At 41.5% G+C, this 24798-nt stretch overlaps 1 protein-coding gene across 1 annotated transcript; it reads right to left on the minus strand.

Annotated features, from left to right (window-relative positions):
* Positions 1-211: 211 nt before the first annotated feature.
* Positions 212-24798, minus strand: Kbtbd2 (kelch repeat and BTB domain containing 2). The gene is made up of 4 exons (XM_059257887.1): positions 24620-24798; positions 13097-13577; positions 4435-4600; positions 212-2896 (listed from the first exon to the last, which is right to left on the minus strand). Exons 2-4 carry the CDS (start codon positions 13264-13266, stop codon positions 1361-1363), a joined length of 1872 nt encoding a protein of 623 aa, XP_059113870.1. The 5' UTR covers positions 13267-13577; positions 24620-24798; the 3' UTR covers positions 212-1360.

Here is a 24798-nt window from a genome sequence, read left to right on the forward strand (position 1 = left end):
AACTTACGGACTGTTCATTTCTACAATTCTCTATTTAGTATTTTCAAACCAAAATTGAGGCTGGAGAAGGGGACTGAGAAAGTGAAAGGGGATCAGTCTCTGTGTGTATCTTACACAGGTTTTCAAGACACCGTCTACCAGGGGCCCGGCAAACCTCAACTGAAAGCACAGCTAGAGCATTCCCATCAAGAAGGAAAAAACCCAAGCCAGATACTGATTATATACAATTTATTTAATAAATTAATGTCATTCAAAATACAGTGCCAGAGCATTATGCAGTTGAACATGCCAGCAATGTTTGTCACGAGGCACCTGTGCTCAGGTTGCATTGGTGGTGCCCACAGCTGCTAGTGGTTCCTGGGATTAATGCCAGAGCAGGGCTAGTGTCTGCTCTCCTGCACAGTCAGTGCAGACGATTCCTGCACGGCCCACCTTCCTACCCCTACACCCCAAACATACACACATCAGGTTAAAAAACACACCTAATAGATACCTACACACAATCACTCTACAGTAATGCTTGTTATTAAATTAAGATGTAATGACCTGGTTAATCCACTCTAAATCTTTTTAAGATGGAGAACTACATCAGCAGCAGGTGGTTATATGCATGAGCCAACGTTAATGTAATATAGAAAGTGGAGACATTACGGATTAAAGCTCCACATAGACCCGCACAATGAGGGACTAGCAATTCATTTGCAAGCCCAGCAACTTAAGTCCACACCTGGTAAGTGACCAGCTGACTGGACAACCTGTATTCTAGATAGACAAGTGTAAGTCAGTGGGGAGGGAATACATGCACCTAGTAGCTAGTGAGACTGATCCTGCAGCCACAGCTTTCCCTGTGTAACACCAGAGACACATAGGAGATCTTCCTCAACAATAGGATAGGATTTCAAAGACATTTCCATACTGATATGAGCATTAGTGTTAAGTGCAGCTGAATTATGCTAGAAAAACTATATTCCAGGACTTTAGAAGTACGGGAATTCAATACATATACTAAAATAATCTCAGCACAATTTTGGTATACCACACTAGGAACAGGAAATAACTTTTAAAAGTGAAGTTCTGGACTGTACATACACAGGGCTAACAATGTTAGGTAATCCAGACTCTTATGCTCACATGATACACATAAAAGTTTCTCAATTATCAAATAACCTATTTCATATTACAGAAGCATATCTTTCTGTCTGACACACTGATATATATTATACTGATGCAAATATTAAGTAGGCCATAAAAATAAAATGTATCAAAGATAGATTTTTTATGTACTCATACTTAGTCCTTTTATATCCTCTGGTTTAACAAAGGATATCACAAGTCCTGCACGTGCACTCCCTCACCTCCCCTATACAGGGGGAAGTGCAACCATTTCTCCATCCAGTTCAAACTCCTCTGTTCCATCTGGTGAGAAAAGGTAAGTTGGTGGCTTCCATGGAGATTCTTCAAGACAAGATGGATAAAGTTTCCCCACAGTGCATCGAAAGTCTCTCCCCAGGTCCCACAGTACACGTTCAGATATGTGCTGCCGCAGAGACCACCGGTCAAGTTCCAAATCATACTGGTAGGTGACGTATTTAGCGCGTTCATTTAAGTGGGTTTCTCGCATAAACACACAAAGAGAATTTGAGATCACAACAGCTCTAACACAGGGATCAGAGTACCTTTTAGCGGGGATGTTGGCTGCCATTTTCCATTCATTTTTATTCACATCATAAATTTCCACAGTTACTGAAGACCCATCTACAGTGCCAGAGGGAAGTCTGATGCCAGAATTGGTAGCAATATGCAACCCTCCAATATAGAAAATTTTATCGCCAAAAGCTGCAGCTGAAGCAAAAGATCTGCTAGTCTGCCTCATGGCCATTTCTACCCACGAGTCAGATCTCGGAAAGTAACAGTACATGAGGTTTAATGTCATCACATAAATGCAGTCATGAACCACAACGGCTGCACTCCACTGCCAAGCACAAGGTAGAGGGCTCACCATTGTCCACTCATCCTTCTCAGTGTCGTATCTCTCTACAGTCCTCCGATTAAGTTCTCCACCAACACTGTCTCCTCCAATTGCATAGATGTAGCCTTCACAGCAAACCAAAGATGGCTTCACACGGACGAAGAGCATTGGCGTCTTTGGAAACCAGGTATTTTGTTGTGCATCAAACCAGTAAAAGCAATTCACAGTTCTGAAGGCGGTCTGCAGTTTGCTTGTCTTACTGTGATTTGATTTTGTGTTTTTCAGGGGCACTTGGCCCCCTGCTATGTAAATATCATTATCAGGGGTTACAACTGTCCCAACCTTATGCAAATCGGCTGGCGGGCTACATAACTTGTAAACTTTTTCTGCCTGGGGGCTATAACAGACAGAAGAGTAAAGACTACAAGGGTTTTCTGATGATGCTTCAATGAAAATCATCATCTCCTCCTTTGTCATCCCAAGCCTTGGTTTGAAAAACTTGGGCATGGACTTATAAAGCCCTTGAACCACAACAGACTTATCGTTGGGTGGGAGACCTTGGAACCAAGCTCTCTGTGTGACTTCTGAAAGTGCATCAATTCTGATTTGGCTAAGAACCGAAGACAAATACTGGGATCGTGACTCTGTGTTATACTCTAGCCACAGCATTGCAGCTTCTCGAACTGTTTCTTCCTTTTCTACATTTAAATTGTCACTACTGAGAATGTCAACCAGTAGATCGTGGGACAGTTGCATGAATGCTTCCTGGTGGTACACAGCGGTGAACTTGTGCTCCACCATTCTTTTAGCACTTTGCTTTAATTCTTCACAACTGAAGAGATCAGCAAAACTCAGCAACCGAACACAGTTCTCTGCATTAATTTTTTTAATTAAATATTCTCGACAACGCTGTAACACATCTTCTACCTAAAATAAGGGAGGTGGGGAAGGGATGATAAATAGGAAATAGTTTTAAAAAATGCTGAGACTTTGAATCCAGTACCCCCTACCTGAGAGCTACACTCACTTCCTTCCAGTTTACTTTTATGGAAGATAGAGGTTTCCCATAGCAGACTCTCCCCATACTGTCAAGTTTTACCTCCAGATCTATGTGTTTGGGTAAGAGACAGTTTCCTGCAACAATAATATTAGACTTCTAAGACCACAGTTTCCATTTCCTCTTGCCCAATGGCCTATTTACCTCTCTTATTCAGGCTGCTGTGAGTGACACATACCGTAATCTCAGATTTAAGGAGCTATTTAAATGATCTAAATGCCTGTTTAATGCTGGTCCCCGAGATCTCAGTTCTCCCTTGATAGAAACTTTGTTTCTTTTGTTTGTTTTTGGAGATAAGGGCTTGCTACATGGAGCTAGCCCTGCCCTCAAACAAGCAGCCCTTCTCTCCACCTCCCAGCTGCTGAGACTGCAGCATGGGACCACCACGCCTGGCTGAAAACACCAGTTTCCCAAGTACAAGGCGTTATTCCATGGCAGGGAAAGAAGTGATGGGAATACTCATATTCTTATTAAAATCTGAAGAGGGAGTCTGAGAAATATAGAACAGTTAATCATGCTAAAATGCATCAATCATCAATTTTACTTAACTACTTAACAGTTCAATATAGTCCACAACCATTACTAACATCAAATCTTCCATAACAATCTAAATTTGTCTGTGAGAGTTCCATCAAACATTAATGAAATTAAGCTTTAAACACTGTAAACACTCTTTTAACTTCAACCAATACTTAACTTGAAATCTAAATTCTGAAGTGCATTAGGCAAGCTATGAAACCAGTATGAAAATTAGTCTCTGTCTCTTTCAAGACAGGTCTCACTATATATGCAGAGCTTGGGTACCCTGGAATTTTCAATTTTCCTGCCTCAGCCTTCTCAGTACTGATGACAGGTGTGTACCACCACACCCAGCTTATTTATTTTTAACTTATTAGGTTCTCTTTTTGAAACCACACATAGAAGACCTTGTGTTTAATACAGTGTTACCCCTGAACAAATGGGGAAAAAAAATTTAGTGTTTCTATACCAATATGGCTGTTACTGTCACTCATTCTTCCTTTTTTAATTACATTCCTGTCATAAAACTGCTTACCAACTGAGAAAATTCTATTTTTTTCATTTTACATTTTATAACCAGAAAATTTGACCCATATAAAATCAGCATTAAAATTGTACAGATAAAGATATCATGAATGAGGGGCTGGAAAGATGACTGGTTATGAGTACTGGCTGCTCTTCCAGAGGACCCAGGTTCAATTCCCAGCATCCATGTGGCAGTTCACAGTCTGTAACTCCAGTTCCAGGGATCTGTCACCTCACACATACATATATACATGCAAGCAAAATACCAATGCACATAAAAATAAACTTAAAAAAATCACTAAGGAAATACTGTTTGCTGACAAAATAAGCTCCACTTCAATAGCACGTTAAAGGCCTGCTTTACCTGTAGGAAGCAAGCTGTTTCATAGAGCTGCTCTACAGTGCTGTCATTGACAGCCAAGTTCCCCGTGTATGCATAAGTTATTATCATCTGCAAGGCAGCAGCATCCACGTTCCTCAGGTGTACATGTGTCTGCTTGCTTTCACTTAGTCCACTCATGAACATGGCCCTACAGGAGACACAGAAAACAAGCTTAATAAAACAAAACAAGCTAGGTAACATAGGATGTTTATTCCGGGAAGTTACTTATAGAGAAGACTTTCAAAGACAATGAGGAAATCATGTATAACCCAGGGCTGAAGACGAGGCAGACAATAACCACTATGCCATTCTGAGGGGGGACATCAAAATTAATTTATTCCTCACAGTCACAATGGGATACTATTCAGCAATAAAACAGAAGTACTGATAAATAAATGAACCTCAAAAACATGCTCGGTGAAGAAGCCAGATACAAAAGACATGAGTTCATTTACATGAAATGTCCCCAAACTGCCAAACATACAGAGACAGAAAGCTGACTGGTGGTTCACTAGAGCTGTATGAGGGACTGTGAAGTGACTGTCAAAATGAACACAAGGTAACGGAAATGTTTTAGACTATGAAAATGAATCCAAGTAAAATGGCTCCTGAATACCCTCAGCACACAAAAACAAAGACACAGTCCCTTTTTAAAACAAGGCATATTTGTCTAAAACACATAAACATATAAATAATAATAAAAAATCTGCCTATCTAGGCTGGCCTTGAACTTCTGATTCTCCTGCCTCTCCCTCCAGTGCTTATAGACATGCACTACCACACCTGGTTCATGTAGCACTGGGGATTAAATTCAAGACACTTCATGCATGGAAGGCACACACTATCCCCACTGAACTACACCCTCATCTAGCCCTTCATAGGCTACTTGTCATACCTCAAACAATGTAAATACACATAAGTAGCTGCTAGACTGTAAGGCTTTCTTTCTTAGAATATTTTCTATTTGCAGCTGAATATGTGGTAAAACTTGCAGAGAGCTGACTGCTGACTTAAAAATGGGTGGATTTTATGCTATATAAATTCCACATTTAAACAGCTTACAAACCACTAAAGAATTTCCTAAAAAACATGCAGCTCTTACAAAAATTATGCAGGAAACTATGCTGGAAAGACTACTGACATTGTGGGAATACAGACCCCAACTCTTCTGAGACAGAGTCTCACTGTACCTCTGGCTGTCCTGGAACTCACTATGTAGACTAGACTGCTGAACTCAGAGAGATCTGCCTGCCTCTGCCTCTTGAGTGCTGGGATTAAACATCAGGCTCAGATGGCAATTTTTTTAAAAAAGATTTATTTATTATGTATACAAGTGTTATACCTCCATGTATGCAGGCAGGCCAGAAGAGGGCACCAGATCTAACTATAGATGGTTGTGAGCCACCATGTGGCTGCTAGGAATTGAATTCAGGCTCTCTGGAGAGCAGCCACTGCTCTTAACCTCTGAGCCATCTCTCCAGCCCTCAGACCGCAACTTTTAAAAGCCTACTTAAAAAGAATTTTGTTACTTCTCTTTATTGTGCATGTCTACAGTGTGTAGGACAGGGCTCAGGCCACAGTACATGTGTGGAGGTCAGAGAACAGCTTCTGGGAGTCAGTTCTGCCTCTCCACCCTGTAGAACCCGAGAGACTAACTCTAGTTGTCAGGCTTTCTGGCAAATGCTGAGCCATCTTGTTGGCTCACCTATTAGAATCCTTAACTGGAAGACTATTACTGCATACACAAGGAAAAAAAAAGCTTCTGTATGCAGTGACATAAAAGAGTGAGTCCCTAAACAGTCACTAGCTTGAGTCCCTCAGAGATGAGGAAGGCATTCAATTTGGATAACTCAGGACGGGACACAGCTGCTCAGGGGCATAACTGAATAAAGGTCACGCAGTCTAAGAGAACACAAACTGAAAAGATGAGTAGCAGGTCATAGTCCTTTAAATGGGTAGGGCTGGAAGGAGCTCAGTAGTAGAGCACTACATGTAACATACACGAGGCCTTAGGCTCTATTCCAGTCTCCCCTGCTGTCTCAGTCATCTGAGTAATCTTGCAGACAGTGAAGGAGACTGAATGTTTGGGCTTAGATTAACCATGATGGGGAATTCTTCCCTAAAATGGACATGGCTCAAGAGCTAATGGTTGAAAACTAGGTAAGAGGCTATGAACCAGAGCAAGCATCTAGCTAGAGCTAGAGTATGCCAGGAATGAATACCAAAACCATCACAAAAGGCTGATAAAGCCTAGTTATTTTCTGAACACAGAACAGGATACTGCAGAAAGCAGATAAGAGTCAAAGCTACCTGTTTACTTTCAATAAAATACCTGGAAAAAATATTAATCATTAACGAATTGTAAAGCCAAGAAGGAAAGTTCACCATTGCAAAAAGGTGAGTTAAACTGTGCATATGTGAAGACCAGCTGAGTCAAAAGGAAATAATATAATCTCCAGGAAAGAATGCAACAACAGAGGAAAGCTGGAGATTAGGCATTAATGCAGGAACCATGACTCAGCTATAAAATGGCCCGTTACATAAGGAAGGAAGACCACCCCTCCCCAACCCCCCATAAGAAAACCGTACCTAAGCATCCCAGTTTAGAAAACACACACAACACTGAAGCAGAACTCAGTTTGGAGGGGACGGGAGTGTCTGAAAGATTCCTGAGAAAAACAAGAACCACAAGATGCACGCAACACCACTCAGCACAGAAGTGTGGCTATCAAACTATGGAGGCAGCTACCCAGGAGGCTGAGGCTAAAGCCAGAGAACTACAAGTGCAAAGCCAGCCTAAACTCAAAATTTTTAAAAGGGTCAGTATACCTCAGTGGGAAAACCCTTGTCTTGCCTATGTGATACCCTGGGCTTAATCTCCAGTAACGATAAAACACAAAATAACAATAATAAAAATAAACAATAATAAATACACCTGCACTCCCAGGACTTGTGGGTTCACAGCTGGGCTAGCTAAGTTCTAAGAACCAAGCAACAGCTATGAAGTCAAGAGAAAGCCCGCCTTTGGCCTCTGCTTCAGTTTCTGTCTCAGGTCCCTTATCTTGGCCTACCTTCATGATGACTGTGGCCTATAAGCTGAAATAGCACTTCCCTGCTCCATCCTCAAAAAGAGATACTGCAAAAGGAACTGAAGTTACTAGTGTGCTTCCTAATACAGCACAAAATGAGCAATAAGGGCAGATGCAAAAGTCCAGGCAGGCAGGGAGGGAACACAGGCACCCAAAATGTCAACCAGGGTAGCTCCTAAGTCCCATCTAAGGCTAAAGGATGAACACAAATAAACATGACTGAGTCAGCAGAGTGTTCTTAGAAAAGACACCCAGAACATCTATTGCTACCAGCTTCACATGTCTGTCTGTCTGTCCATCCATCTGTAGGCAGGGGAGAGAAATCACACTCACTCAAAACCCTCAAACCTGAAAAAGAACTGCAAGAACTCTTGAACAGAAGTGCAACCTAAGTGGTTTTTACATTCACGCCAATAGAAGACAGTAATTTGGAAAGAGGCATGAAGCAAGGAACGAGGAACTATAGAGATGATAGTGAGGACAGTTATGTGATACTGTCACCAGACACTCAACTTCTGTAAAGTGACTGCTTCCTCAACACCAAAAACAGCAGAAGCCTAGTCAACGTGACCATGGACATTCTAAACATTTACATTCATTGACTGACTGTGTGTGGGGTATGTGCCATGGCCAGTTTGTGGAGGTCAAAAGACAACGTGTGGGAGCCAGTTTTCTCCTTCCACCATGTTGGTTCTGGAGAATCTAACTCAGGTGTTAGCCTGGTGGTACATACCCTCACCCACTGAGCCATATTACTAGCCCCTTGTCTAAGTTAAACTGTTAAACTGGCTTTTTTTTTTTTTTTTTTTTTTAAGAAAAAACAATGAGGCCAAGCGGTGGTGGCGCACGCCTTTAATCCCAGCACTCGGGAGGCAGAGCCAGGCGGATCTCTGTGAGTTCGAGGCCAGCCTGGGCTACCAAGTGAGTTCCAGGAGAGGCGCAAAGCTACACAGAGAAACCCTGTCTCGAAAAACCAAAAAAAACCAAACAAAAAAAAAAAAAAAAAAAAAAAAAGAATTACATAATGATGTAGCAAGCTGAAGTACCACAGAGATGCCGAGTAATTCTCAAGTAGAAACTCCATCATTTTGAGTATAAAATAATCAGTCAGTGCTACCAAGATACAATTAATATTTGGGTAACAAACTACAGAGGAAAAAGACAACTACTTTAAAGGCAGAGAGATGGCTAACAGGTAAAATGCTTGCTGCCCAAATACTGAGGATCTTAGTTCAAATTCCCAGAATCCACTTAAAGTCAGGCCCGGTTGCATCTGTAAGCTCAGTTCTCTACAATGAGAGGGAGACTCCCCAGCAAGGCTGGCTTACGTGGTACCAAACAAGGAGACACTGTCTCAAACAAAATGGGAAGCTAAGTCTGACACTGGATGTTTGTGCCCTGACCTATACACATGTGTACTCCTCTACACACAATAAACACATACCACACATAAAAACATAAAAACAAAAAAGCAGAATTAGTTGTGTATGTAACAACCTTGAATTCTGAAGGCAGGATCCAACTAAGAATACTTGAGAAAGATATATTATTAAGGGATAGACCATAATCTACTCAGTACAAAGAAAAGACACATAAGGGAAAAAATTAGTATGTTTTCTTCTTGTGGCTATAAATCTAGTCCAAACACAAGATCTTACTGATATAAAGCTTTAATTATACACACATACTGGACTATTCTATGTACTCAATAAACAAATACAAGTAGCTGCTTTAGGAAAATCACATTTTCCCATAAAATCATGGAAGCTAAAGAAGAGAACTGCATGGTGGAGAGATGGCTCATTAGTTAAAAACACTTGGGTCGGCTGCTCTTCCAGAGGACCTGGGTTCTATTCCCAGCATCCATATGGTGGCTCACAACCATGTGTAACTCAAGTTCCAGGGTATTCGACACCCTCTTTCTGGCCTCCACAGGCAAGGAATGCAGCCAAACATACACACAAAATTTATACTTTTAAAAGGTGGCCTGAGGGCTGGGAGATGGCTTGATGGTTGAGAGCACTGAATGTTCTTCCAGAGGACCCAGATTCAATTCCCAGAATTCCCAGTACCCATATGGTAACTCCTAACTGCCTGTAACTCATGCATGTAGTGTACAGACATAAGCAGGGAAAACACCAACACACTGAATGAATGAATGAATGAATGAATGAAAGGTGGCTTGACTGATGGCTGTTCAGGACTGACTGCTCTTCCAGGACCTGACATGGTAGTTCACAACCACCAACAACTCCAGTTCCAGGGAATTTAAAACCCTTTTCTAGCCTCAATGAGAACCAAGCACACATGTGGTTTGGACTTACATGCAGGCAAAACATCCACACATACAAAATAAACCAATAAATGAAAGGACCTAGCTACTAATAAACAATGGAAGCCTTGAAAATACTGTTGCCCTTAAAATTGTAATATTACAGTATTAATGAAAGATTAAAGTTGCCCTGTCTTCAAAAATCTCAACTCAGGTAAATAACTTGATAAATACAGCATTAAAAATACCAGCAAGATAACTCGGCAGGTAAAGAATCTTGCTTGCCAAGTCTGAAGTTCAATTATTGGAACCCCCAAGAGAAAGGACCGAACCAACCTCTCCAGGCTGTATTCTGAACTGTTGCATATGCACACAATAAACACATGTGATTAAAATTTACATAACATTGGGGGCTGAAGAGATGTCTCAGTGGTTAAGAGCACTGACAGCTTTCCCAGAGGACCCGAGTTCAATTCCCAGCACCCACATGACAGCTCACAACTGTCTGTAACTCTAATTCCAGGGGATCCGGCACCCTCATAGACATACATGCAGGCAAAAACACTAACATAGTAAAAACAAAATAAAAAATTTACATAACATAACTTGTTATTGCTACAACCACAAACTTAATGAAGAAAAAAATGAAGCCGTTAACACAGAAAATATTAATAGAATTTCTCTTGCAGTTTTTTTTTTCTTATGGGGGAAATGTGTTTCTCTGTTTATCCTTGGCAGTCTTGGAGCTCACTCTTTAGAGCAGGCTGGCCTCAAACTCACATAGATCTGCCTGCTTCTGCCTCCCAAGTGCTGGGATTAAAGGCATTCCATAGTTTTTAAAGTAACACTACATAACCTACTCTATTATTAATAATGCTGAAGCAGGAGAATCATACAAGTTCACAAAATAGAGACCAGCTTGGGCAACAGAAACAGCAGCTCTATGACTCTGCAGATGTCAACCTGTAACAAAAGCATAAACTCTTTCCAATAATGGCCAATCAATTTGCAATTAAGTCATAAGAAGAGAGAGCTTATGAACTCAGGTATCCATTCACCGAACCTAAAACCCTGAATTTCTACTGCCAGCTAAGACAGTGGGTCTGAAAAACAAAAATGAAGACCACTGTTCTTATTCTTAATTATTATTATCAGTCTGTTGCATAACTCTTCAGTTTATAAACAACCAGGATTTTCTAAATGCATTATTAAAAAAAATAAATGAAAACTATGCAAGAGAAATTCTATTAATATTTTCTGTGTTATAGCTTCATTTTTCTTCATTAATTTTGTGGTTGTAAAAATAACCCGTAAATTTTAATCACATGTATTCTCTCTGTGTGTGTGTATGTGTGTGTATACAACAGTTCATGTGTGGGATTCAGCATACAACCTGGAGGGGCTGGTTCTGTCCTTTCACTTTGTGGGTCCCAGGGATTGAACTCAGGTCATCAGGCTTGGTAAGCAAGGGTCTTACCTGCCGAGTCATCTTGCTGGTCCACATAGTGAGTTCAAGAACAGCCAAAGCTACATAGTAAGACTGTCTTAAGAAAACAAAACCAAACCTTTACCATTGAAAAGAATTCCTACTGATAGAACATCATTCCAGCAAGATGGCTCAGTGGGTTATGGTGCTTGCTGGGCAAGCCTGGTGACCTGAGTTCTGTTCTCAGAACCACACTCACAGCTATGTGCAAAGCTCTTTAGTATACAGCCTGATGACCTGAGTTCTGTTCTCAGAACCACACTCACAGCTATGTGCAAAGCTCTTTAGTATACAGCCTGATGACCTGAGTTCCATTCTCAGAACCACACTCACAGCTATGTGCAAAGCTCTTTAATACATAGCTTCTAAGTCTGCACTTGAGATCCACCAAAAATTCAGTAACCTCCATTTGTAAAAAGCATCTGATTATTGCAAACAGGCTTTGTAACAGAGAGGAAAATCAGTGTATGAAACAGCATGAAAACCCACAACGTAAACTGAAACCAAGTGGCTGGCACTGCACAGCCAACTGGCATTTGGGCCCTGGCTTGGTGATGCTGCGGTGAGGAATGTGCCATCTCTTCACTTTTATGTAAACCAATCTTCAAAGTCAATTTAGTCTGCCTTGCCTACAGCTGCCACAAACAGGCAGCAGAACCAATTTTTTGTAGCAGGAATACGCTTTGTCCACATTTAATTTATCTTACTCATCCCGTCTCTTTTCATATACTGAGTAAAATTCACCTTAAAGATGAGAGCAAAAAACAATTTCTTTACCTTTTAGCTCCTATTCTTAAGAACCCTAAAAATAAGAAACATCCTGAAAGTTTAACATCTTATTATTTGTCTATGACGGACTGTAACTCAGAATTGTGAGCTATAATAAGCCTTTCTCCTCTAAAAAGGAAAATAAAAGTTTTATTATTTCTAATGAGCATAACTAAATAAACTTCCAAGTTCTGAGACACAGAGCACCAACACTGTCACCAACACTGCATGGAGTCTGGAAGGCTGAGGAAGAGCATAATAGTAACCAAGTTCTTTCCCTTAAGGTGGAACCTATTTCTGCTGTTGGTATTGTTTAAGCTAGTGTCTAAACAGCATCAATTATGTCCTAAAAATTATTTAAGTATGTTGCATAACTCTTCAGTTTATAAACCATGATTTTCTAAATGCACTATTAAAAAAAAAGAGTAAATATCTCATTCACTTTGGGGGGGGGGGGAGGGAAAAAAACAGTATTTTAAAGTTTATGTCACCCCCAAAGTAAAACTTTAGTCAATTTCAATGTATTTGATACTTTTGTGAAAACTTCATCTGTCCCTTACACATAAGGAAATGCTCTGACAAGTACTGAATAAAAACACTCAGGAGGCAGAGGCAGGCAGAGCTCTGTGAGGCCAACCTGGTCCACACAGTGAGTTCAAGGATAGCCAAAACTACACAGTAAGACTTTTGTCTTAAGAAAAACACACACACACACACACACACACACACACACACACACACACACACAAACCCAAAAACTTTACCATTGAAAAGAATTCCTATTGAGAGACCACCATGCCAGTGAGGTGACTCAGTGGGCTAGCGTGCTTGCTGGGCAAGCCTGGTGACCTGAGTTCCGGTCTCAGAAACCCACATAAAGGTGGAAGAAGAGAACCAAACCTGGCAAGGAAGCTTCCCTCTGATCTCCACCACACGCTCTGGCATACCCACCCACACCTCAATGACACAGTGCAATCAAGAAATGTAAATAACACTGTTATTACAAACTAAACAAGATCAAGTACTTACCTGAAATAGGAGCTACATGTTGCAAGAACCATCTTATGACAAGGGAATTCAGTGCCCTCAACAATTAACACTATGTCAGTAAACAACTGCTGTTCGTAAAACAATTTCAACTGTTCCAATAAGGACACAGCATATTCGGTATTGATCTGCCTTTCCTCTTGAGTGGACATGACTGTATTCCATTAATATCTCCCAGAACAGATTAGAAAAGTCCGTCTTGATGGAAGGTCAAATGAATACTTCAGAAATAAAGGAGTCCACTTGCTGTTATCTGTAGCATTCAGAACCGGAACTGACACAGTCGTGGAGTATCTTGTTACAGGCGTACAGTCTTTGCTAGGTCATCCTGTGCTAGAGTTTTTCAACAGATTCTCCAGACATCCTACTCAAATCTGCAACTATGCAGCTCATGAATAAAAGGGAAAAATTCAGGAGGTAGATTTTGTTGCAACATCTTATGATCAGTAGGTTTTCTGCAGAACTAAAAAGAAAAAAGTTCAGTTAAAATACGTAGATCAAGCTTTTAGAATACAGTGTTTAAATCAACAGCCTTTAATACATACTACATTTATATGAAGTTTCAATCAACTTTAGAAGGAAAATGAATTGTTCAAGTCTATAACACTTAAAATTACTAGGCTGCAGAAAACTAACAGTTGTACTTTCAATTTTTTGCCTTCCATACAAGAAATAAGCATCTGAGACAATAAGCACATGAATAAACAGCTGATTTTCAGGTTCTTTAAAGAATTTAAATTGCAAAGCCAGATCTAGTTATTTACCAGCAACACATAACTATAATTTAAGGGAGAAACAAAACTCAAACAGACGCCCTCTTTTCTGGTGACTGTCACTCTTCGGACATATTTATACATTCACAAAGACTACACAGCAACTAGATTCAAAATGACTAATTTCTAAATTCTAAGAAATTCTAACGCATATGTGTCTGTACATGTAGGTATCAAATACTCGTTGGTTGTTTTGAGGAGCTAGGGCCAGAGCCCAGGGCCTTACAACATACCAGGCAAGCACTCCTCCACTCGGCCACATCTCCTTTTCTGAACTCTATGCGAGAAGTATGTGTAATTTATCTCTTTGCAGTGTGCTCTTTCTCAGAAATGTTTGAGTGAGAATAACATATTGCTGCACAGAAAAACACCAATACTATACAAATTACAATGTTTTCCAAATTAATGTATGGACTTAAGTTGTCAGAATATTTGAATGAAGAAAGACAAGTTTCTCCTAAAGACTTTATCACATTAAGATGCATTATAAACCACCAATAAACCCAAATACACATAAGAAATTAAACACGATCAACATGGGATTTGAAATTAAGATGACTGGCTAGCCAAGTGGTGGTGGCCCATGCCTTTAATCTCAAGCACTTGGGAGGCAGAGGCAGGCAGTTCTCTGAGTTCGAGGCCAGCCTGGTCTACAAAGAAAAATCCAGAACAGCCAGGGCTACACAGAGAAACCCTGTCTTGAAAAACAAAACCAATCAACCAAACAAGAAAAGAAGAGGACTCCATTATTTCAACAAATAATACTGGAATAGCTAGGCAATCACTAATGATGGCCAATCTTGACTGTCATCTTACAAGACTTAGAATCACCATGAAAACAAATCTCTGGGTGTGTTTCTGAAGGAGTTTCTAGGTTAGTTAATGTGAAAAGACAGAGCACATCCAATGCTCTGGGGTCCCATACTGAATAGAAAGGAGAAAAGTCGCTAGGCAGCAGCACTCACTACTTGCTGCTCCCTGACTGTGGGGTGATATGACAACTGTTGGGGGGCCCTGCTGGTCAGAGGTTACAGTATACCATGGCCTGGCAGCTTTCTCCAAGCTCGGCAACATGAAGGACTCTCTCCCCAGCAAGACTTCCTGCTCTCTAGGGCACCTTTGTAGGATGTCTCTAGGCCTGGACACCTGACATCTCAAGAATGACCCTTGACATAGTTCCCTGCAAACGCTCCTGTTCCCCTGATGCCCACATGAAAATTAGGTTTTAGCCCTTTTGATAGGGCCGTGCTCCCACTAATTCTATGATTAGCTATGATAGGAGCGTGCCACTAACTGCAAATTAGGGTTTGTCCCCAATCTTCCCAATCCTATATTTTACCTAGAGTCTGAAATAAAGTTGAGTTGTCTCACTGAAGTCATCTCCAGGAGAGCTGTCTCTATCGTATCCACAGCCTTCCAATCCCTGTTCCCCACTTCTGCTCCCTCCTGGACCGATGGCCAATGGTCCCCAAGGAAGAAGGAAAACCACAACAACTGTCAATTCTTGACAAACTGTAGCCAAAATAAACCCTTCCTTAAACTGCTTTTATCCATGCATTCTGTTACATCAAGAAACAGTAATGCCACTAAATGGGGGAAAACCCTATCTATATTCTACTACACAACATTCACTTAATGAAAGACCGAAAACTGGAGCTAGAGTGATGGCTTAGTGGTTAAGAGCACTGGCTGCTCTTTCAGGACCAGGGTTCAGTTCTTAGAGCCCACATGGCAGGTCACAACCTTCTCTAACTCTAGTTCCAGGGGACTGGGGCCATCTCCTGGCCTCCTTTAGCACTGCATATACATGGCATAACATACATGTAGGCAAAACACTCATACATGTAAAACAGGCAATAATAAAATTTAAAAACAAGCAAAAATTCAAATGAGTTAAAGTTTAAAGATATTCGGAACTCAGTATTTCTAACATGAGGTATCAAAGGAATTATAAACCAGAAAATGAAGAGGGAAATCCAATCAGGTGGCTACCCATAAACTAACCCCCAAACTACCTCGATTTTAAATTAGATAACCACAAACTCCAAAATCAGAAAGAAGTAATTTTAACATAAAATCTGTATGCATAATCATCATTGGAACCACTGCTTTTTCCTCAAAGTGTCAATCATTCAGGATGCCAAAGAGCTCACAATGTATCTTCTGGCCAAACTATACAACTCTTGGAACTGCCAAGGACACAGTCAGGTGTCCAGGAAGTAACCAAAACAGGTGTAAAGGCAAAGTGACTGGGTCACTTAAGGTTCTGTCTTCCTTCTAGATCTGAAAGTTACATCATAAATCTAAGTTCTACCCTACAGTCTCTGAAGTTATTAATACCTAAGATCACTGGCTGCTACCAAATATAATGCAAGGCTCCATGTTAGAGATGGTTTGGGAAAAAATTGCAATCTTAACACACATCCACAACCCCTTATTCAAAATTCTTAGGATGAGATATGTTCTAGAATTTGAAGTTATATATTTTATAGAGGTAATGTGATATATATAACCATATACTATATTAAAACTCTCAAGAAATCTAGGGCAGCATCCCATAATTGAACAGATTATCTTTACTAATGGCAACATGAATAGTTGTCCTGTGACTTCCACATCTGAGCTGTATAGCTCTGTATATACAAGGTCAGGATGATTAACAAACTGAGATGCCCACCAACACCAATACTTTCTGTAACAAAATTCCTTGCTCTTATAAGAAAAACCTGAAAGACACTCTAAACACTGAGCCTGTACATAATGGCCCATTTTGACTTTCACCTTGATTGGAGTGAGAACCACTTATATTAAGTAACTGAAGAGAGATGCCTGTGAGGGTATTTCCTAGAGAAAAGTCATCTCTGAACTAGAGGCTGGTTTAATCCACTGATGAATAAATCCAAAATCCAAAAGTCGGTTGAACTGTGGGAAGTGAGGTATTCCTGGGGGTCTTTATCTTGCCCTGGCCCCTTCCTGTTACTGCTGTGATGTGGACTACTCTGCCACCACATCCTCCAGCCCTGATGGACCAGTCTTTTCCTTTAAGCTGTTTTCTCAAGTATTTGATCACAGCAGCAAGTCTCAAACACTATCCTACATTATCTACCATGTAACAATACACCTTACATTTTTTCTTTTCAACACCTGTTTTGCATATCATTCTCTCTTATATCTAAAATTAAAGGACTGGTGATACAGCATAATCACAGAGTGCATACCTGGCATATTCAAGCCCCTGGTCTCAATTCTCAGCACAGCAATAACAATATATCATATATTCCTTCTTATCAATAGAAGCTGACATCCTTTACTGAATAATGTTGAAGAAACTGTTTAGTTTCTTTGAAGATAAATTAATATTAGATAAAACGAATTCAACTATTGTTTTTTGAGTATTTACCATGTGCCAATAATTATACTTGAGGTACTGAGAGTTGCCAACCACTAGAGTTCTCAAACACCAAGTACATTTACTGCTAACTACAAATCACAGCCAAAATTACAGCTGACTTTTTAAGTCTCTCAGAAACCAGGGAAAGCCATCAGGGGCAGGCGAAAGAATGAAACAGATAACTACAGGAACACGCTGGTATTGGGAACATTCTCCCTCAACTACAGCTTTCCTGTAACTGTCAAGCCTTTCTAAAGAGAGATGGGGACAAACCTAAGGCCTCAACACTGCTAAACTAAGCTCAGCTGCTGGCACTCCAGCCCAAGGTTGTTTTATTGTGAGAGAGGGTCAGCTCCAAATTTGGGCATTGGTTTGCTGGGGTTTTTCTTTGATTGCATTTGTTTGTTTCTGTTTTGGAGAGATCTCTATGTATTGCCAAGGCTGGCCACTAAGTTGAAATTTTCTTGCCTCAACCTCCACTAGTGGGACTACAGGCCTGCACCGCTATCCCCTGATCAAACTACAAATTATTGACAGAGACATAGGGTACTTTATTTACTCTTTGCCTTAAGAAATACTGCAGAACAAGTAAAATGTGCAGACCCAGCAAGTACTTGTCCACCACTAAAAGCAGCTCACAGTGACAAAGGAAAATTTATTCAGTATCTACTTAAATATTCTGGGTTTTGTTAACAAATGAAATACAGTACCTAATTTTAAAAAAAAATAGACTTTCAAAACATTATTATTCTTCCTTCACATCTCCATCTCAAAGGCAGCATGCAATTGAATGGACTTGGTTTTTTAATACAACTCTTATTCACAAAAAAACTGACCATACCATTGTTTTTTTTTCTTTTCTTTTCTTTTCTTTTCTTTTCTTTTCTTTTCGAGACAGGGTTTCTCTGTGTAGCTTTGCGCCTTTCCTGGAACTCGCTTTGGAGACCAGGCTGGCCTTGAACTCACAAAGATCCGCCTGCCTCTGCCTCCCGAGTGCTGGGATTAAAGGCGTGCGCCACCACCGCCCGGCCCATACCATTGTTTTAATCTCCTTTTGTTGTTAGCAGTGGTTTTTGTTATTTGTGTGTGCTCTGTTTTTGAGAAAGGGTCTCATGACATATTCTCAGGCTGGACCTCTTTCCTGCCTCTACCTCTAGAGTGCTGGGATTACATGAGTGTGCCACAACTGGTTTATGTAAATCCAGGGCGTCCTGTATCCTAGGCAAGCACTCTCTAGCTGTGGGGTGGGGTGGGGAGCTGGATCTCACTATGTGGCTCAGGCTGGCCCAAGGGTACCCTTGCCTCAGCTGCCTGAGTGCTGTGAATACAAGTGCTACTGCGTCTTTGCAGTGTTCCAAGATGAAAAGCTACCAACTGAATGAAAAATATATACCTGCAGTTTTTATTACAGTCTGGAACTGAGTCCAGAATAGCCTCAAACTCACAGTAAACCTCCAGCCTCAGCGAATGCTGGGATATCAGACATGAGCCACCATACCTGGATTTCATCTAACACCTCTTACCTATTCCAACACTGCTATTCCTGGTTCAGTGGACTTTGGCAATAGTTTTTCTCTTAGACGAGTACCCTTCATTAAGGGTCCAAAATTAAGCCCAAAAGAGAAAGGAAGACATCCAGATTTATACATGTTGAGAAAGGCTGTTACAGATTCAAAAATACTTAGCTAGGCACACATAAGCACCTGTTATCCCAGCCAACAGCCAAGGCAGGAAGAATGCCTGAGCCTAAGAGCTCAAGACCCCATGTCCAAAAACACAACAAAAAACCCAATCAACCAAACAAAAAACCCTACTGTCTAAATATGGTGGTGATCACCTGAAAATCAGCTCTTGGGAGGCCAAGGCAGGAAGATCCTAAGTTTAAGGCTAGCCTGGGCTACACAGGAAGAGATTCTGTCTCAAAATCAGAAACACTAAGGCCAGGTGCGGCAGTGCTCATTTTTAATTTCAGCACCCACAGGCAAATCTGTGAGTTTGAGGCCAGCTGGGTCTACACAGTGAGGCCCTGTCTAAAAACAAAACAAAGGAAAAGAACACAACTATTACTTATAATGACCTGGTCCAAAATTACTTAAAATTGCTTCCTGTTTTATTAACTACAGCAATAATTACATACACTTGAAAAATACAGATGTGTAAAAGACAAGTTTCACAAAGGTCTATTTATACAAAGAGCCAGCACATTCCCGTAACCCCAGCACTCAGGGCTGAGGCAGGAGGAGGATATGTATACGTGTGTGTGTGTGTGTGTGTGTGTGTGTGTGTGTGTGTGTGTGTGTGTGTGTGTTTTATCAAATGCAAGCACTCATTAGATGAAGCCATGGTAAGCGACTGTCAAGTCACTCTACATGCCACCCATAGTCTCTGGTTAGTACCAGAGGACTTAGGTTTGCTGTCTGAACTGTCCAAGTGTCTGGAGACAGTGCAGTGGTGGAGTGCCTGTCTAACTCACAGAAGCCTCCATCCTCCAAGTATGCAATGTAAGTCTTCAGGCTGCAAGCTTCAAACCACGCTGGAGGAAAGGTGTCTGCTAATCTACATAAACAAAGTATTCCTGAAACACTCAAAGTGGTAACAATAACAGCTAATTCAACGTGAAAATGAGACCTATCAACAATGAACTGAGTTGTGGATGAAAAATGAAGTGTAAAAAGGCAGGGAAGCACAGGCTTGGTGACTCCCTGAAATCCCTGAACTTGGAAGGCTGCTGCAAGAGGAGGATCACACATCTGAGGCCACTTGGGCTTCACAGAGACTTCCATGCCAGCTTGAGCTAAGAGGGAGACCCTGTCTTCAAAAGAAAAATGATGGAGAAAGAGTGTGAACAAGGCTTGTAGTTGCATGTACAACTTTATGCCAGAAGAGGGCATCATATCTCACTACAAATGGTTGTGAGTCACCATGTGGTTACTGAGAATTGAACCCAGGACCTCTGGAAGAGCAGCCAGCACTCTTAACCACTGAGCCATGTCTCCAGCCCTCTCAGTTGTTACATTACAAAATTTTGGAGGAAAATAAGTCTTACAGTCTATTACACAGTGAGGTATTCCACAGTAATAATGCTATTGTACAAAAACTGCTAATTATCTGAGAGGTGGGCCTCCGGGCACGCCTGCTGAGTAAGGACTATCTTGATTGTTAATTCATGTGACTCACTGAGTCCCATCTTAATTGTGAGTGAGACCATTTTCCGGCAGGGGGTCCTAACTGGACACAACAGAGGACAGAAGCTGAGCACTAGCAATGTCTCTCTCTTGAATGTGGATGCAATGTGGCCAGCTCACTTAAAATCTACAGCTGTGGCTTCTCAGCCACCATGGGCTATAATCTGGAACTTCAAGCCAAAATAAAGCCTCCTATGACTTTGGTTGGGGCATTTCCTCACAGCCAGAGACGAGAAAGAGGAAGAGAAGCCAAGACACTGGGCTACAGTTGAGAAGGTCTCAAACAGCAAAATCAAAAATCTGCTAAGGGGAGATCTGAAACGTTTCTCTCGCTCCCCCTAGGTAGGTAAGGTGATGATGAGCATATTAAATAACTTGATTTAATCATTCCAAATGTATGCATTAAAACTTTAGGTTGGGGTTGGAGAGACGGCTCAGAGGTTACTTTTGTAAGGACCTAAGTGCAGTTCCCAGCACCCACATCAATCTCAACAGCCTCTAGTATCTGACAACTCACCTCCTAGAGCACCCACACATGTGCACATACCCACATTCAGACTTACACGCATAATACATACAATTATTTGCCTGTCAAAAGTAAAACTCTGAGTGGGTGAGACAGTTGATTGACCTGATCTGTTTGGGAGGCATCCAGGCAGTGGGACCGGGTCCTGTGCTCATTGCATGAGTCGGCTGTTTGAAACCTGGGGCCTATGCAGGGTCCCTTGGCTCGGCCTGGGAGGAGGGGACTGGACCGACCTGGACTGAGTCTACCAGGTTGATCTCAGTCTGTGGGGAAGGCTTTGCCCTGGAGGAGACTGGAATGGGGGGCGGGCTGGGGGGAAGGTGAGGGGGACGGGAGGGGGGAGAACAAGGGAATCTGTGCCTGTATGTAGAACTTAATTGTATTGCAAAATAAAAATGAAAAAAAAAATGAAAAAAAAAAAAAAAGTAAAACAAGGGGGTGCAAGTGCAATTAAGTCCTGCCTTCAATCCCAGCATTGGAAAACACAGTATGCCAAATGCAGCTCCCTCTTTTTATCTTTGATAAAACTTGTGGTGTTTCTGAAACAGTGTCTCACTCTAGGTCAGGCTGTCCTGGAGTACTCTACATAACCCAGGTTTGTCTCGATCTGATCTCCTGCCTCAGCTTCTCCAATGCCAATAGCACACACATGAGCCACCACAATCAGCTCTAAATCATATTTTAGTGAAATCAGTTTTTAAAGTGTACAGACAAATTAAAGCCAGAGCCAGGAAGGCACAGCCACTGAACAAGCCTCACTTTGAAAGAGGTCACTCCTTTGGGAGGACTAAATAGGATCAAAAGCAGCTTCCTTTACAGCTACCAAAACAACCAAAAATTGAGAATGTTTAGAAAAGACATCTGATCTTTTTGTTTTATTTTTGTTATGCAGCCCTGGCTGTCCTGGAACTCACTATGTAGATGAGGTTGGCCTCTAACTCACAGAGATCTGCCTGCCTCTGCCTCCCAAGAGCTGGAGGAGCATGCCAGTGTGCCCAGCTCACTACTTGACCTTTAAACGACAAACGAGTTTCTGGAGTTAGAACAAGAAACAAATGGGAGGAAGAGGCTCGTTTTTTTTTTTTTTTTTTTTTTTTAGAATTTATCAAATTTAGGGTTGGGGATTTAGCTCAGTGGTAGAGCGCTTGCCTAGCAAGCGCAAGGCCCTAGGTTTGGTCCTCAGCTGGGGGGGAGGGGGAATTATTAAATTTGATAAATTTTAGCACTTTCCCATACTCTAATAAAACTTGAAGTCTGTTCCCAAATGTCCCTTCCTTTTCAAACTGAAGAGGAGCACACAGCTCAGTCAGGCTAATGATTCGCACTTACATAAATTCAAGCATCAGGCCAAGCTCCTAAACTCTATTATGATCAGTAGTTACCAACAGCCTAAGACAGAATGACTGAGCACAGGATACCATTTTGGATTATCACTCCTTTACCACTCCATTTTACTCAGTGTCTCAAGAAGGGGAGGCAGGCTTGACTGAGGCAAACTGACCCTAACTTTTTCACTAACATTCCATTTTCTGAAGTCAACTTCTCCAACCACAACAGAAGACAATTTCTACATGGGAACCAAGAACTGTTTCATACATTAATAGTGCTGAAATTAACTTGTCATTTCTAATAGCCTGTTATGTAAGTATCATCTTAGATATTCAAGCACTCTTACATAGGGCTGCAAGGGGCAAGCCCCTTAACACTGATTATGACTACTAAAATGTGTTTCCTTACAGAAAAACAAAACTAAAAACTTGATGTTGAGCATGCCCCCAACAGGCTGGGGAGTCATGATAGCTCAGGTAGACCTTAGGCTACCCAGGAAGACTTTGCCACAAAAACCAAACCAAGGGCCGAGGCTATAGCTCAGTAATAAAAAGCAGGGTGCTTGTTTATCATCCCCAATGTTGCAAAATAAATAAATAAACAAACAAGTAAACCACAAAGGTAAAGTTCTTGGAGCCCCTGCCTGTAGTGGAAGGCACTACAAGTCACTATTGTCATTGATAGGAGTGGAGTAAAGAAAGATGTTCCCACTGAATACATTGTCTTCAACTCTCCCATGGCAATCTCTCCTTCCCATGAAAGAATCTAAGAACTCCAATTTGCTGACAAACGGATCAGGAACACCCTTCACACACCTAAGACTGCTTGAAACTAACCTGCTATCCCTAACACCCCAAGTTACGTAAGTATTTGTTTTATTCAAACTCTGCAAAACTAGAAAAGATTGGTGTGTAAACAACTCTATGATTTTTATTTACGTTTCAGGACAGCAAAGCCAATCATTCTCTCAGGCCCAACTGTCTTTGGAATGTGGCTGGGAAGGTGGGTCAACTACTTTCCAAACAGCACGCAACTCTGTGGAAAACCAGGTATTTTCTAGCTTTAAAGACTGCATTCAACATGGCATGGTAGTGCTAGTCCGCAATCCCGGGTTTCAAGAGGCTTAAGCAGGATTCCAAGGCAAGCCTGGGTTACACTGTAATACAGTCTACCTCAAGAGAGAATTCTGGTTTCTAGGAATTTAACAAACGTCGGAAACACATTCGATATTCAAGGCATAGATACAAAGAAATGCTCATTATGGCAGCCACACTAGTCACTATGACGCCTTTTATTTCTCTCATCTCCTTATAGTCTTTGTAAATAAAATTAACAGATTTTACAGTATTGCTCTTATGGAAATAAAAGGGAGAAGTACAGCACTTATCTGAAGAGGAAATAACACTGGGGAAACACACGGACTACAAAGCAGCATCAACACAAACATTATAGTTGCCAAGAGTTATATACTCTCTCGAAGATTTCTGGCCCTGCTCTAAAAGCATCTGAAAAAGCACTAGACTAACAAAAGAGCAAAGCGGAAAGGCATAATGTTATCAGACAGACAGAAAGAACAGCAACATTCCACATCGCAGAGATTGGGAAAAACAAGTAACTGACTTGACTTTTCAAAAGGACCTCAGATTACAAATGGCTTTACCCAAAGACCAGCTAAACGAAGGCATTCTCTCAACTGCAGAAGATTTGGTCTGTATTACTCAAATTTGGGAAAGAATTCACAACTCAAAAGAAACGAGGGGGAAAAAAAATAACAAAACAAACAAACGTATTAACTAGTTGCCTCACAGAAAGAAAACGTAATTTCGGAGCACACTGTCGATAGGGCTGTTCCTCGGTGCCTGCCCAGTGAGCCAGACTTACAGATTCATGTATAAACAACACGTGACCAGTACGCTCGTCCCCCGTTTTTACAAAGCTGATATAGCTGTTCACAAAGCAAAGTCTCTTCAATTTTATTATCTTCATTTCTTGTTTTAACTCAGAGGGGCCACCAAGGAAATTCTAGAGATCTGCAGCCCGGAGAAGGCGTATTCCTTTTCCTGTAAGTAGCTATAAAAAAGGAATCCAACTACTACTAGGCCAGGGGCTTGGGGCCGGGGGAAGGGGGAGCACACGTTAACTCAAAACAACTGCACTACAGCAGAGCACAGTCTGCTCCACGGTCTTCAAGAGTCATCGGGAGGAGCTGAGAGTCGAGTTCCAATTTACGATTTCCGTCTAAAGCAAACAGGTTCCAAAGGGCAGCTTCCCCTTCCCACCGTAGGCCGAGGGCGACAGGACCTGTGCTAACCCGGGCCTCTCCTGGTTACTGCCGATGTGCCAAGAAAAAAAATAAATAAATAAAAGAAAAGCCAGGACTCGGTCGCCCTTCGTCGGCCGCCGCTTCACGAACACGCGACACGCGCGGGGCAAAAACAGCTCTGCCTCGGCGGGACGCCGCCCCGATTCCCCGCGGCCCG

Source organism: Peromyscus eremicus, chromosome 3 (assembly GCF_949786415.1).
Source record: "Peromyscus eremicus chromosome 3, PerEre_H2_v1, whole genome shotgun sequence".
NCBI classification, from domain to species: domain Eukaryota; kingdom Metazoa; phylum Chordata; class Mammalia; order Rodentia; family Cricetidae; genus Peromyscus; species Peromyscus eremicus.